This window comes from Idiotropiscis lumnitzeri, chromosome 4 (genome assembly GCF_059441095.1).
Source record: "Idiotropiscis lumnitzeri isolate Australia: NSW breed Sydney's pygmy pipehorse chromosome 4, RoL_Ilum_1.0, whole genome shotgun sequence".
Classification (NCBI taxonomy): Eukaryota; Metazoa; Chordata; class Actinopteri; order Syngnathiformes; family Syngnathidae; genus Idiotropiscis; species Idiotropiscis lumnitzeri.
In genome coordinates this window covers 28,771,062-28,783,869 of record NC_142394.1, presented here as the reverse complement: position 1 = coordinate 28,783,869, position 12,808 = coordinate 28,771,062, and the positions used below count along the sequence as shown (strand labels likewise).

General features: G+C 45.2%; 2 protein-coding genes across 2 annotated transcripts; one reads left to right on the top strand and one right to left on the bottom strand.

The window, feature by feature from the left end:
• The first annotated feature begins 685 nt into the window (after positions 1–685).
• On the top strand, positions 686–2,149 carry LOC148339059 (transmembrane protein 272). Its single transcript, XM_088294460.1, has 4 exons — positions 686–752; positions 827–877; positions 966–1,172; positions 1,613–2,149. Exons 1-4 carry the CDS (start codon positions 689–691, stop codon positions 1,819–1,821), a joined length of 531 nt encoding a protein of 176 aa, XP_088150586.1. The 5' UTR covers positions 686–688; the 3' UTR covers positions 1,822–2,149.
• Positions 2,150–2,237: 88 nt separating this feature from the next.
• pcolceb (procollagen C-endopeptidase enhancer b) lies at positions 2,238–9,923 on the bottom strand. The gene is made up of 9 exons (XM_088294459.1): positions 9,794–9,923; positions 8,023–8,131; positions 6,847–7,105; positions 6,632–6,756; positions 4,952–5,088; positions 4,201–4,874; positions 4,049–4,129; positions 3,795–3,965; positions 2,238–3,269 (listed from the first exon to the last, which is right to left on the bottom strand). The coding sequence occupies exons 1-9, from the start codon at positions 9,877–9,879 to the stop codon at positions 3,139–3,141; spliced, it is 1,773 nt and encodes a 590-aa protein (XP_088150585.1). The 5' UTR covers positions 9,880–9,923; the 3' UTR covers positions 2,238–3,138.
• Between the last annotated feature and the right edge of the window lie 2,885 nt (positions 9,924–12,808).

Sequence of the window (12,808 nt, the reverse complement as noted above, 5' to 3'; positions counted from 1 at the left end):
TTATTGCATCATCCTTTTATGTAAACGCAGTAGTGAGCTGTACATTGGGTACCAAGACCTTCGGTGGGGACTTAAATGTCAGACTAGAACAAGTTTCGCTGCAACCAGTCAGTCAGAGGATGGAAAATTTTAATATGCTGGGCTAGCTAGCCGGGCCTCTGAGGTTTCAAACCTGGTTGGCTAGAGAAACAGTCCCATTGCTAATGTAGCCGAAGTTACGTGAGCCAGCACTTGTGTCAAACTCTGGCCCGTGGGCCAAATTGGGCCCACAATGTAATTATATCTGGCCCGCAAGGCTTTACCAAATGACTACTGTACCATTTTACATTCCATATGATAATAGTCATTTTAAAAGCTAAAAATTTTCAATAAAGAAAATGTTGTTTCTAAAAAATGAAACGCTGGCCCTCGGCTTTGTTCAAATTTGACTTTTCTGCCCAGTGTGTATTTGAGTTTGACACGCGTGTTCTAAAGCGTCCCAAGTTACTGTGGCAAAAAAAAAATCAAGTTGACTCAACTTGACAGTTCAGCGCCTCTTCGAGCATTCATGTAAAGACTGAAATCTGGAAAATAAAATCCAACATCTATCGAAACGTACTGGAAGCCGTGCGGCCAAGCAAAACGCTTTTGACTGCTGCAGGTTTGAATTTTGAATTGTTCCCCCTCATCCGTAGCTTTGGTCGCCATCATGTCCGACAGTGTCCCGATGCGTCTCATCCGCAATGCTCCCCGACCGTCAACATCCGTGCTCGGTGAGACCCCTTAAGTGCTGCCCGCTTGCTTGAGTTACGTCACAATCCTAAAGTTGTCCCTTGCGCCCCCGCAGTGGTCATAAAGGTGCTCCTGTGCATCATCCCGCTAGCTCAGATCATAATGGGTGAGTGACACCCCCTCCCCCTCCTCCTACTCCGCCCCCCCCTCCAAGAATTGTTCAAGTAAATAAGTCATGACCCTGCTGACATCAGGCGCAGTGCACCTGGACGACTGCCCCGGCCAGCACCTCATTCCCGTTTACCTGATCGTGGTGGGCGTCTTCTTCATCATGCTGGTGGTGTTTATTTGCCTGCCCTGCGCCCGCGAGCCCAAAGATGGCCCCCCGAACCCGCTCTGCCGAGTCAGCCTGGGATGGAACGCGCTGTTGGCCGTCTTCCTCGTCGCCTGGTTCATCGCCGGTGAGTGGCGCAAACCGAAACATTTATGTATAATAAAGATGATATTATTCATTGGAATACAGATTAGGGCTGATTGATTTATCGTTTGGGGACTGAAATCGTGATCTCAGACAATGCGATTTTCAAGATCGTCAAAGATGCGTTTTTTTAAAAGGGCTCTTGTGCTGCTCGCTCACAAAGCAGGCCATACCGATTATAAAAAAACCCGTAAAAAGGCATTCCACTGTTGCCTGTAGTCCAGGAAGTCGTTTATTTTGCCGCAGTTTGAATGCTAGGCGCGAAGCTATCTTGCGCCACAGCAGCGCCGACTTGATTTGTATTCTATTTAAGTTTGTGCACAGCAGCAGCAACGAAATTATACCTGACGGCAAGTCGTTTTTAAAAAGAAATTAAGCAATTAATTTTTCTAAATCGTCGTTTTTCCGTTTTCTTTCCTGTAGGCAACGTGTGGATCTACTCAATATACAAGCCCAACTACCACAAGAACGTCACAAGTACCGAGCCCTACTGTGACAAAACGCTCTACCTGTTTGCCTTCTGGACCACGACGCTGGTCTACATCCTGGTGGGTCTGGTCATAGCCGTCGGCTTCCTCGTCCTGGTGGGCCTCTACATGTGCGGCCAGGCGGACCCCGACGACTACATCTAGAAGCCGGCAGAACTTTCACATGACCTGGCTGCGGGGTAATGTGCTGAGACTTGACGGCGTCTTGACATTGTTTGCGGTATGCACTGATTGCAGTTCTGATGACACCGGCCGGACGGTTTAAATGTTTATTTTCTGGAGACGTGACACTCGGTTACAACGGAAAGTGATTGTCGGTAAAACAAAGTATCAGGTCAAAGTAGTGGCATGTTGTTGAGCAAGGTGTGGTTTCAGCGCATTCAATGGACACGCCCACCATATTTAGGAATTTGACTTTTTTTTTGAGGGGGGGGGGTCTATTAAATTTGACTTGAAACAAAAGTGAGCAAACCCCCCCTTGAGGAAAAATGTCCAAATAGGGTTCATGTATCCGTTTTCTATCCCAGATGTCATGTGACTTGTTTGGTGTGATTGGGGAGCAGGTGTGTTAAATGAACAAAATGTCATTTGTGAGACAATCGAATATTCTCAAAAATGCGAGGCGTGTACACACGTCTGTGTATGTTCAAGCACTGTCATGTTTTGGAGTGACTTCTCCGTCTCGTCACACTGCTGCAAACTATGTGAAAACTAAACAAACCTGTAAGGCTGTCCGTTGTTTACACCAGACGTGGGAAAACTATGGCCCGGGGGCCACATGCGGCCCGTTAAACGTTTTAATCCGGCCAGCCGAACTTGAAAAAAATGAAATGAATAAACCTTGTTCATGTTTTATTTTCTAAATACTCTGGTGTGTCAAACACAGATATTTTGTTGTAAAGCTTTTGTTGGTTTTCTTTTAAAATTGAATGTATTTTTTTTCTCCGATGAGGTGAGGATACCAAAACATTCCATCCATCTGCCCCTTTGTCAAATTTTAGAACCCATTGTGGCCCACCAATCAAAATGTTTTGCCCACCCCTGGTTTACATGTTAAATCAGGAAGTCTTGTACAGCTTTAAATAATGACGACCATGATGATCTTCTTGTACCAAGTCAGCGGTTATGTTAGTATGTTTTGTGAAATTAAAGACGTACTTATGGGGACTCGCTGTGTAAAGAAAATGCTCTGGAAATTTTACACAGTGCAGGTGTGCATTTCGTCCGGCCGCATTCCATCATAGTGGAAGTTTTTCAAATCAAAACTTGCCACTTTGATCAGACAACAGTCACATACTTGATTTTTTTTAAACATAATTTACATACAAAATTAACAATATACTCATAATGTATGCTTAAGTCTAATGTATAGCGCGAACAATCTTTGTGGGGATCACAATATATTCATGTTTGTGGAGTATTTTCTTCCCCCCGCTGTGATTGGCTGAGTTGGCTGTGATGTCAGCATGATTTTTTAGACAGGATGTCGAGGGCTTTGTCATGCACCGGCCTGTACAGGAGGGTGAAGCTGAAGGGGGTCATGAGGCCTTTTCCCTGGGGGTCCACTTTTCCCATGAACACGTAGTTTCGGCCTGCAGAGAAACACGTGACAAAAATAATTTCGCCTTGTGAGAACAGATTCTCATATTTGTTGCAGCGTTCCAGAATGACTGAAAGTTGTGGAGACGACGTCGTGAAGTCGGAGCCGTTGTTGGGGCGTCTGGGGGGGGCATGTTCTGCCGATTCAACACGTACGATTGGGGCGGGCTGTCCGGTTAGCTAGCGCAGTGCACTGGACAAGAACGGGAAAATTGAAGCTATTCCTCAAGAACAAGGTGAACTTTGCTCGTTTTCACATCTCCTGGATGGACAAAATGGCCGGCTGGATAGAAGAGCGCCAAGACCAAGTAATCACTCTCGATTCACGAAAGACCGACGTAATTTAATATCGCCGTCAAAGGCTACGTGCCAATTGACTAGCGCTGCCAATGCCATGGAGGGGTACGACTACTTCCGGAGTAGTTGGTGTCTCCGTCGGCAACAGTTCTCAACATCCAACCGTTTTCTGTCTTGAAACCCGATCCAATTCGCGGCACTTGCATCAATTATTGTCATACCTTGGATCAGTCCCGGACGTCTCTTGCATGTCGAGATCAGTTTGATGGTTTGGGCCGGTCCCGCTATGCTGATGTTCAGTTTTCCTGGCTTATAGGCTTTAATGAGCGACACTCCCACTGTGGCAGAACCTCTTGGACCCGGGGTCACCTCTGTTACTTTCCCTGTAACCACTAAAAGCAGGAAACACAAAACAAAACTGCGTTTTATGGATTGGAAGAGTTGACCAAGCCCGGAAGGGCTGGTGGTGGCTTACCGAAGTCACTGGGGCAGAAGTTGGACTGCAGAGTTCCTGTCCTCTTGTAGGCTTGCATGCAGAAAGGATTCAGTTGCGAAGCTGTGCCAGAAACGCGTCGAGATTAGGCGGTTGTCAAGAAATGCGGCCGAGCGGAGGATGCGTCAACTCACGTTTCTTGTTCACTGGCTTCTTTGGGACCACCTTGTTCACTTTGGGTTTCGGCGTCACTTTCGCTTTGGGCGTTGGTTTGGCGGCCGGTTTAGTTTTCGGGGTGGGTTTCACCGGTTTGATGGCTGTTTTGGGAGTGGGTTTGGTCTTTGGTGCGGGCTTGCGTGTTGGTTTGTCCACTTTGACGACTTTGGGTTTGGGCGAAGGTTTCGTTTTGGGTTTGGGTGTCGGCTTTTTCACAGGCGCTTTGGGGGTGGGTTTCATTGTTTTGGGCTTGGTCGTCGGTTTACGTGGCGGAGGCTTTGTTGGGATCTTCACAACTGGTTTCTTGGTTGGTTTCGGGGTGGCTTTGGGCTTGACGGTAGTCTTGGGTTTAGGTGTGGTTTTGACTGGTTTTGGTGTGGTTTTGACTGTTTTGACTGGTTTGGTTGTGGTTTTGACCGGTTTGGTTGTGGTTTTGACAGGTTTAGCCGTCGTTTTGATAGGTTTGGTTGGCTTCACGGTCGGTTTCCGCGTCGTCGTGGGGGTTTCGGATCGATGGATGAAGTCTCCCCCGGCGGTGGGAGACCGAGAGCCGCGTGGGACGCTTTTATAGTGGGCCATGAATCCATCTGAGGTCACGCTGAGGTCAGAGACAAACTGGACGAGAAGGTGATTCCCATTGGACACGATAGACCTGTGGCAGACATGTCGAGGAGACATTTTTTCAACACAAGGTCTCCTGGATCTGAAGTCATTTTCACAGTAACTCACCCCGGTACCCTGTCGCCACAGAACTTCCCAATTCTCCTCGAGTCGTCTCTCTCCCCTCCGTTGAACAGAGCCACGTAGTCATAGCGACAGTATTTGTCCAGTTCCAGGTCCAGCTTCTCAAACGTCAGCTCGATCACCTGGCGAAGAAGCGGCGACACGCCAACACAAACTGTGACATGAAATAAATAATAAACGGACTGCCGGGGCGTGTTTCTTTCCTGAATCCCACCGCAGCCATACAAAGGACGGCATTGACCCCCCGCTCTCGGCCCGGCTTCCTAATTCTTCAATCTATTGGCACGCACGAGTGTGGACTCATAAGGAACTCTTTCATTGGAGACCCCTTTTTCAGCTATGTTCCCGCCTCTTCCTGCAGCCGCTCCAAAGCACTGCATTTACCGCAGCTGCCTAGAATTTGGAAACTTGAAAAGAGGAGCTTCCTCAGCCGAACTTGTATCTCGACTTGGGTTGATTTTGTTCCTGATTGCGTTTTACCCTACAGTTGAAAACGGATTTCTGTACTTTCTACTCCTTATGCAAGGTTCACACCAAATCCGTTGCGAGGGTCCAGCGGTGTGATTGAAGTGAGGTCAATGGAGTTCCCGTGAGCGGAAGCGTTTACGTGAATGATGCTTTTGGAGCAATGGAACACGGAGCAAAGCAATGAAAATTCGCCCTTTTGGGCCGGTTAAAAAATAACTTGCTTCTATTTTCTAAAAACCAAAACAAAAACATATTTTTGGACCATAAGGCGCATGTGTATATAAACCGCAGCAACATATTTGGGGGGGAAAAAACAAAAAAACTGTTACACAAGCGGCACCAGACTTATAAGCTGCCGTTTTCTATGTTGAAAAAAAAAAAGTTGTTTACTGCATGTGCAGAATGATTTTGTACTGTGAATGCACATAAAGGTAAAGAAACCGATTGTTAAAACAGTGCCTTTTAACGCGGCAAAAACTTTGCTCATTAAAACATAATTATTTAGCGTTGTTTCTTAACTATAGAGCGCCCCTAGTGGTGAAAGAAAAATCCACAGAAAAGCCGCACCGCTGTATTCGCCGAATGGTACAAAATCTCGGAAGAAAGTAGTGGCTTATAGTCCGGAAAATACGGTAACTTTCTTCGCGTGCCGCTTTGCGGCAGCAAATCAGCTCCGGGACGTACTCCCTCACACTCACATTTGGCAGGTTGTTTGAAAAGAGAAGAAGAATGGAGGAGAAAATTATCGTTGCCGTCTGTGGACATCCAGCGATTGCTACAGGGACAAAAAAAATAAATAGATAAATAAAGAAAAAGGAAAAAAACGCGACCAGGCTTGGAGACAAGTGAGCGAGGAGTGAGCTGGTATGTTTTTTTTTTTTACAGCTGTTGAACTTTACCAAGACGGCCATATTGTTTCCGTTAGCTTTAGCATCGTGTCGGCTACTTGAATGCGATGTCGAAACCTTTTTTTCTATTTTTGCTCCCGGAAACGCCAAACGCGTCGTCATGAGCGGCTGCGTTGTGAACACCTCCGTGGTGAAATGCCGGCAAATTAAGCAAAGCGGAACGCTCAAAGGGATTTGGTGTGAAGGTAGCATTAGCCCACATCCTAAGCAGCCCGAAGGCGTAGCAGGCTTCATACCTGAAACAAATGAATCTAAACGCATTGAAATCTTGAGGTGTTAATCTGCTCACGTTGCTCGGCTCGACCGAGATGTACCAGGAGCAGCTGATGCCCGCTGGGTAGTTGGAGTTGGGCCAGTTGGGCGTCTGGACGGACCCCTGGGATTTGGTCAACCGCCCGCCGCAGAATTGATTCTCTGCGGAAAGAAGTGAGAGGAAACCACACGTTTATGTGCCCATCTAGTCGTCTAAATATATTTAGAGTCACCACAAAAATGGCACCACACCTTCCACATGTGGCTTCCCCGCCCGGAAGTAGGCCAGAAAGCCTCGCCCCCCCGTGGCCTCGTCCGACACCATATCCAGCATCATGGTGTTGGATGTGGAGATGAGCGCTCCGGGCCGGAAGGTCCCGCAGAAGCGGCCCAGCTTCTGCACCAAGCGCGTGTGGCCGTTGTAGACGTCCAAGTAGTCGTAGCGGCAGGTGGGCTCGGCCTCCATGTCGAAGAGGCGGAAGGACAGCATGACCACGTGGCCTTCTGGGACCTTGAAAGACCAACGGGGCTTTCAGAATGGGACGTGGGTTCAAAGGAAAGAATGAACGTTGCGTTGCGCCCCTCGTTTCTGCCACCTCTGTGTTTTTATTTTTTTTTAGTTTGTTTTTGCTGAGTGATTCTCAACCATGGGTCTGAAAATGATGAATTTATAGTGGTGCCTTCACATATGCGCGACCCAAGAAATTAGTTTTTCAACATATGATTATTTTACTTAAAGATAATGAACAATTCTTTTAAAAAAGATTCACGCAGTTCCTTGCGAGTAGCGGTTGGAGTTTACTGTCAAAGACAATTACGCAACCGCAAAACTTTGCCGAAGAAATCTCCGTTAGCCAAATGCTAATGCATGCGAACAGGCTTATTAATCGCATCAATAGTTGCGGCGTTTTTAGCAAACAACTGGACATAACAATACTTACATGCATAGATTTATCCTCTTTAAAAAAAAAAAAAAAAAAAACTCGACTAGCATTACTAATTTCCCGCTAATTTATATTACACCGTATGGAAAGCGCTTTGTCACAGCGTGTGAAATGCGCTATTTAAATAAAGTTGTGTTGTATTGTACTGCAGTTGACTTGAGTCAGTTATGAAACTCTTCCAAAGAAAAAAAAAGTTGTGAAACTCTTCCTCTTGTGTTACTTTGTTTGTATCATACTGCCCCCTGGTGGCCAAGATGCACACCTCAGAAGGAGCAAAAGTCGTCGTCTTGATTTAGGCTACCGTGTAAGTCAAGGCGCCACTGTCTCTACGGCAAATAATGAGTAACGGATCTTTGTTCCATGCCCGCGACACATGACAGGCAAGACAGTTTCATTGTGAGAACAAAAAGTCAGCTTTTTGCTTTCTTGTTTGCTGGCGTGACACAAGCAAGCGAAGGAAAAAAAAAAAAGATTTGCGACTCACTGTGATGTACCAGGTGCATTTACTGTTGGCTTTGTAAGGACTGGGGAAGTCCTCGCTGGCCACGATGCCCGAATCGACGACCAGATGCCCCCCGCACTTGAAGACGGGCCTGACGGAACGGAAGGAAGCAGAGACGAGGCCGCAATCAAGCGCAGCGCGACTTCAAATGCGGCGCCTGCAAACGTTTACGTGCACGCTGCAAACCACAGCGGGCACAGTACGCCTCTCGTTTCAATGCCGCTCATCGCGTCCTAGACTCTGAAGCTTGGTTAGAAAAGTAAAAAATATTCACGTTCACGCGTTAATTATATTCAATAGTGGCTTCGAGAACAACTCATGGGACAAATAAATTGATGGCATTTTTATGAGTCAAATTTGTTTTTTTTGTTCATTTGTGTCCTCGTTGCTTTGTGTAAGCAGCAGTGGAGTAAAGCCGCATTTAGCCAGCGGCGTCCCTCCCTTACAAGCCACAGGCATTTGTAACTCGGTCACACAATGTAGGAAGCAGCATCCTGTCGCTTCCACGGGTTTTAGATACAAAGTCCAGCAGGGGGAGATCCGACTTCTTATCTGACCTTTGATGACGCTTTGGACCTTTCCTAAAGGGATTACTTTTTTTTTTTTTTTAACTTTTGAACATTTTAAAGTCTTCAGTTACTTTGTCAACATTGTGGTTGATCCTTCCATCCATTGTCTGTACCGCTTGTCCTCACAAGAAGGGTCGCGGAGGGGGGTGGAGGCTATCCCAGCAATCTTTGGGCAGTAGGCGGGGGACACCCTGAACTGGTCGCCAGCCAATCGCAGGGCACACATTGACGAACAACCATCTGCGCTCACACTCAATTTCGAGTGTCCAATCAAACCACCATGCATGTTTTTGGAATGTGGGAGGAAACCGGAGTACCCGGAGGAAACCCACGCTGGCACGGGGAGAACATGCAAACTTCACACAGGTTGGCCGGCGCCGTGGGTTTTCTCCGGGTACTCCGGTTTCCTCTCACATTCCAAAGACATGGTATTGTATCGTCGGTTAATTGGACACCTTGAATTGTCCCTAGGTGTGTTTGTGAGTGTGATTGGTTGTTCGTCTGTGTCTGGCAACCAGTTCGGGGTGTACCCTGCCTGCTGCCTGAAGACAGCTGGGATAGGCTGCAGCACCCCCACGAGCCTTGTGAGGAGAAGTGGCTCAGATATTGGATGGATGCTGAACCCTTAATTTATGACAATATTATTATTATTATTATTATTAATTACAATATTATGATTATTATTATGATTAATATTAATCACAATATTATGATTATTATTATGATTAATATTATTATTATGATTATTATTATTATTAAAACCTGATTTGGTAGAGAAAAAAAACAAGGGCAGATCAGCGCAAAAAAAAAAAAACACAAAAGGTTTACTTGCATCTGTGATTTAAAAAAAAAAAAAAAAAAGTACAAATTTGTTGGACATTTTAATGGAAAATTTCATTTTCAAGGTTAGTTACTATACGTAGCCAAAGTGTGTTGTGGAAAAGCATCACACGTAAATTGCCTTTCTGACAAGTCAACCACATCGTCTAAAAGCTGCAACCTGCAATTTCTGCCACGCGCACACACCCACACACGCGCGCACACGCACACACACACACACTCACACACACATGGCCGTTGACCTACACACAAGCGGCTTTGAAAGCCAGGCTGCCACATACGCAAATGTGGCAAAGACAACATTCTCAGTCGCTTTGAGTCGAGAAAGCCGGTCAAGAACTCACCTGGTGTAGTTGGGCTGACTCTGCGCAGCCGTCCATCCCAGCGCCAACGCGAAAAGCGCACACACGCTCCACATCCTGACCTCCATCCCGCTGCCCTCTGAGATTTGGAAAGACGGCGACGGTGGTGGCGATGTGAGGAGCAGGAAGGAGGGACAAGCAGGGCAGAGGGTGGAGAGGAAAGGATGATGTGATGGCTGAGGGGGATTGGAGGTTCACTCACGCACGATGATGCTGCAGATGTTTTTTTTTTTTTCTTTAGATGTATGTGTGAGTGCTGGACAGAGTGCCACTGTTGGGGGTGGTAGTGTGTTTATTACTCCGCTACCCTACAGTCAAGCCTTTCATTTGCTTCATTTGCAGTTGAGCCACAGTGATGTTTTGAAGGGGCTGTGAAATATTGGATTGACTGAGCGCAATATGTGGCAAGGCAGCACACGCCAATGATTGAATCAATATAATGGAGTGCACTCATCGAAAACTTTATCTACACCAGAAAATGTTTACAAAATTTAGATTTTTTTTTTTTTTTTTAATGTAATCGCCACCCCAGGAATGCCGTCTTCTGAGGCCGCACTTGCCAGAAACTGTCCCTGGCCCTTTGACGAGTCCTTAAATGAGAAGTCAATACAAAAAATGATTTGCAATAATATTTTGTTTGTGCTTCACTAGTCTGAGTTTGTTTTATTTTTCGTCATCTCAGGGGCTGGCTCACCTGTTTTATGAAGTTATCTGAGCCGTGAGCAACTGTGATGTCACTTTCAGTTGAGATGGATAAAATGGGTGCTAGCTACTGCTGCTCATATTCCACAAACACGGTGGTGAGAGGTCAAGGCTATTAAGGCGAAACATAACCGAAAAATCAAGAAATCATGATCATTTTTATTTAGAATCTTAATTGAGAGTTTTTTTATCCAATCAGAATACAGCTAGCTTGTGTTGCCAGGCAGATTTCATAGTACGCCTTCAGACTCACCCGTGCGGGCATCTGTGCTGTGTGAGATAACGGCCTCTTAGAGTTGATAGACAATTGCGATAGCCAATCAAATCACGAGTTAGTGTAGCGGGCCTCACGTTGAACTTGACGAATGTGTCTTGTGATTTGATACTAGAGGGAAGTGCTACGCGGAATCAACAAATCCACACCTATAGTTTAACCCAGCGACAGTTAGAAAATGTAAAATATGTTCTTGCTTTTTTAACCCACAATGGCTGAAAGGGGGAAAAGTGTGGATTTGATTGCAGATATACTTGCAAAGACATGTTCGAGACGGTCCATTCAAGAGAACCTTGCTTTCATGAGCCGAGGTCGTCCAACACTCAGTAGTGCGTAAAAGTGTGTCTGTCTATTATTTCTCCAGCCGTGGCATCATAAATGAGGCTATAATGAGGGGGATTTATTCATCTGGATTTATAAGGAACATTTTGGGTTGACTTCCCCTTTGAGTTAAGCAACTGTTAAGGAACCTTTGGAAAACATTTTCACTTTTTACTGCCGCTAAGCAACTTTGAGGAGGGTGGCTAGCACCTTGGAAAAAAAAAGTACAAATGTGCTGACTGCTTTACGACAAACGTCATTTCCGTCATTCGTTACAAAGACGGAATTCGAATCGAACGTCAACGCGCGATTACTGCTGTCAAGGCTGAAGCTGCAAAGGCAACTGAAGACAGAAACGTTTTGTTCGAGGAGACAAAAATGGGCAGCATAAAATCAACATTGTCCTTGCTTTCACTCGCTGGCACGTGCTCAAAAAACGTGGGGGGAACGACGCTGCGTTGGTTCTCTTCCTGCTGGACTAAAAGGTAGTTTTCGATGCTCAAATCCAAATGACAATTGTGATGTTAACTGTCGGAAATGTGTGTGGTAGCAATAAATTGCCATCATTTTGATAGTTCGCAGTTCTACACCGACATGACCAGTCTGCGGCCACGCAACAATCTTAAAAGTACATTGTTTAAAAACAAACATAAACAATGCGATGACTATGACTGCAAACCGCAAATTTAGAGTTTGAGTAAAGCCAAGACCAATTCTTGTCTGTATCATATTGTCTCTTTGTTGTGATTTTTGAATTACTACAAGTCTTTTAGTAATTCAGTAACCGAGTAATTTTTATATTAAATATAAGATATGTACAATTATCAATATAGAAATCTTAATAAAGGAAAACAACAATTAGAGGAAGCAATACAATTTGAAGAAATGAATGAATAGTTATACTTTCCCCGAGACTGTATATTCGCGCAAATTGGGCAGATTTGGCGTTCAAGTGTTTTGGTATCTTCCTCGCGGGATGCGTCAGTTTTGGGGAATACGGTGCAAAACCAAAAAGTTTCAACGTCCTTATATGATTGTTTAGACAGAATTACATTTATTACCTCATCGCTTTTCATCCTTCACACAGCCGCTGGAAATAGAAATGTAATTCAGTCCGACTGAACGCGGCAGCCAAATTAGGATTTCACGACGCTATGCGCTGGTGGGCTTCCTTCAGTCATAAGCAGTACCGCAATTGTCCACGTGGCGCCGCCATAATCAATTAAAACTGAAAGTTACAATACAATACAACTTTATTTATATGGTTCTTAAAACGGTACTCACTGCTAAAGCAACCATTTTTGCCTACTCATGCTGTCTACATGTACGTGTCATTATTTGGACATTTTAGTTTGTTGAAATCGTTCGAATTTGAGGCAAAAATCGTCTGTATTTTGCCATTTTTCAGGTTAAACATTGGACTGCATGCCGAATTGTTTTTTTTTCTGTCCTCTGATTGGACTAGCAGGGAATCCTGACGTTATTTTCGGAATCTTAACTAATCTCTGTTACAGTGGGGCTCAGTCTCATACACGCCTTTGTAGTCAGTTGGAATAATTGCATTTATGAACTGTTTTATAACGATTTTAAGGTTCGTGATTAATTAGCATAGCATTTGGTTCGTTTATTTAGCTTGTCGTAAAATTGATTTCGGTTGTAGTTTAGCTAGACCACGCCCAACCCTCTCTCCCTCCGACTAA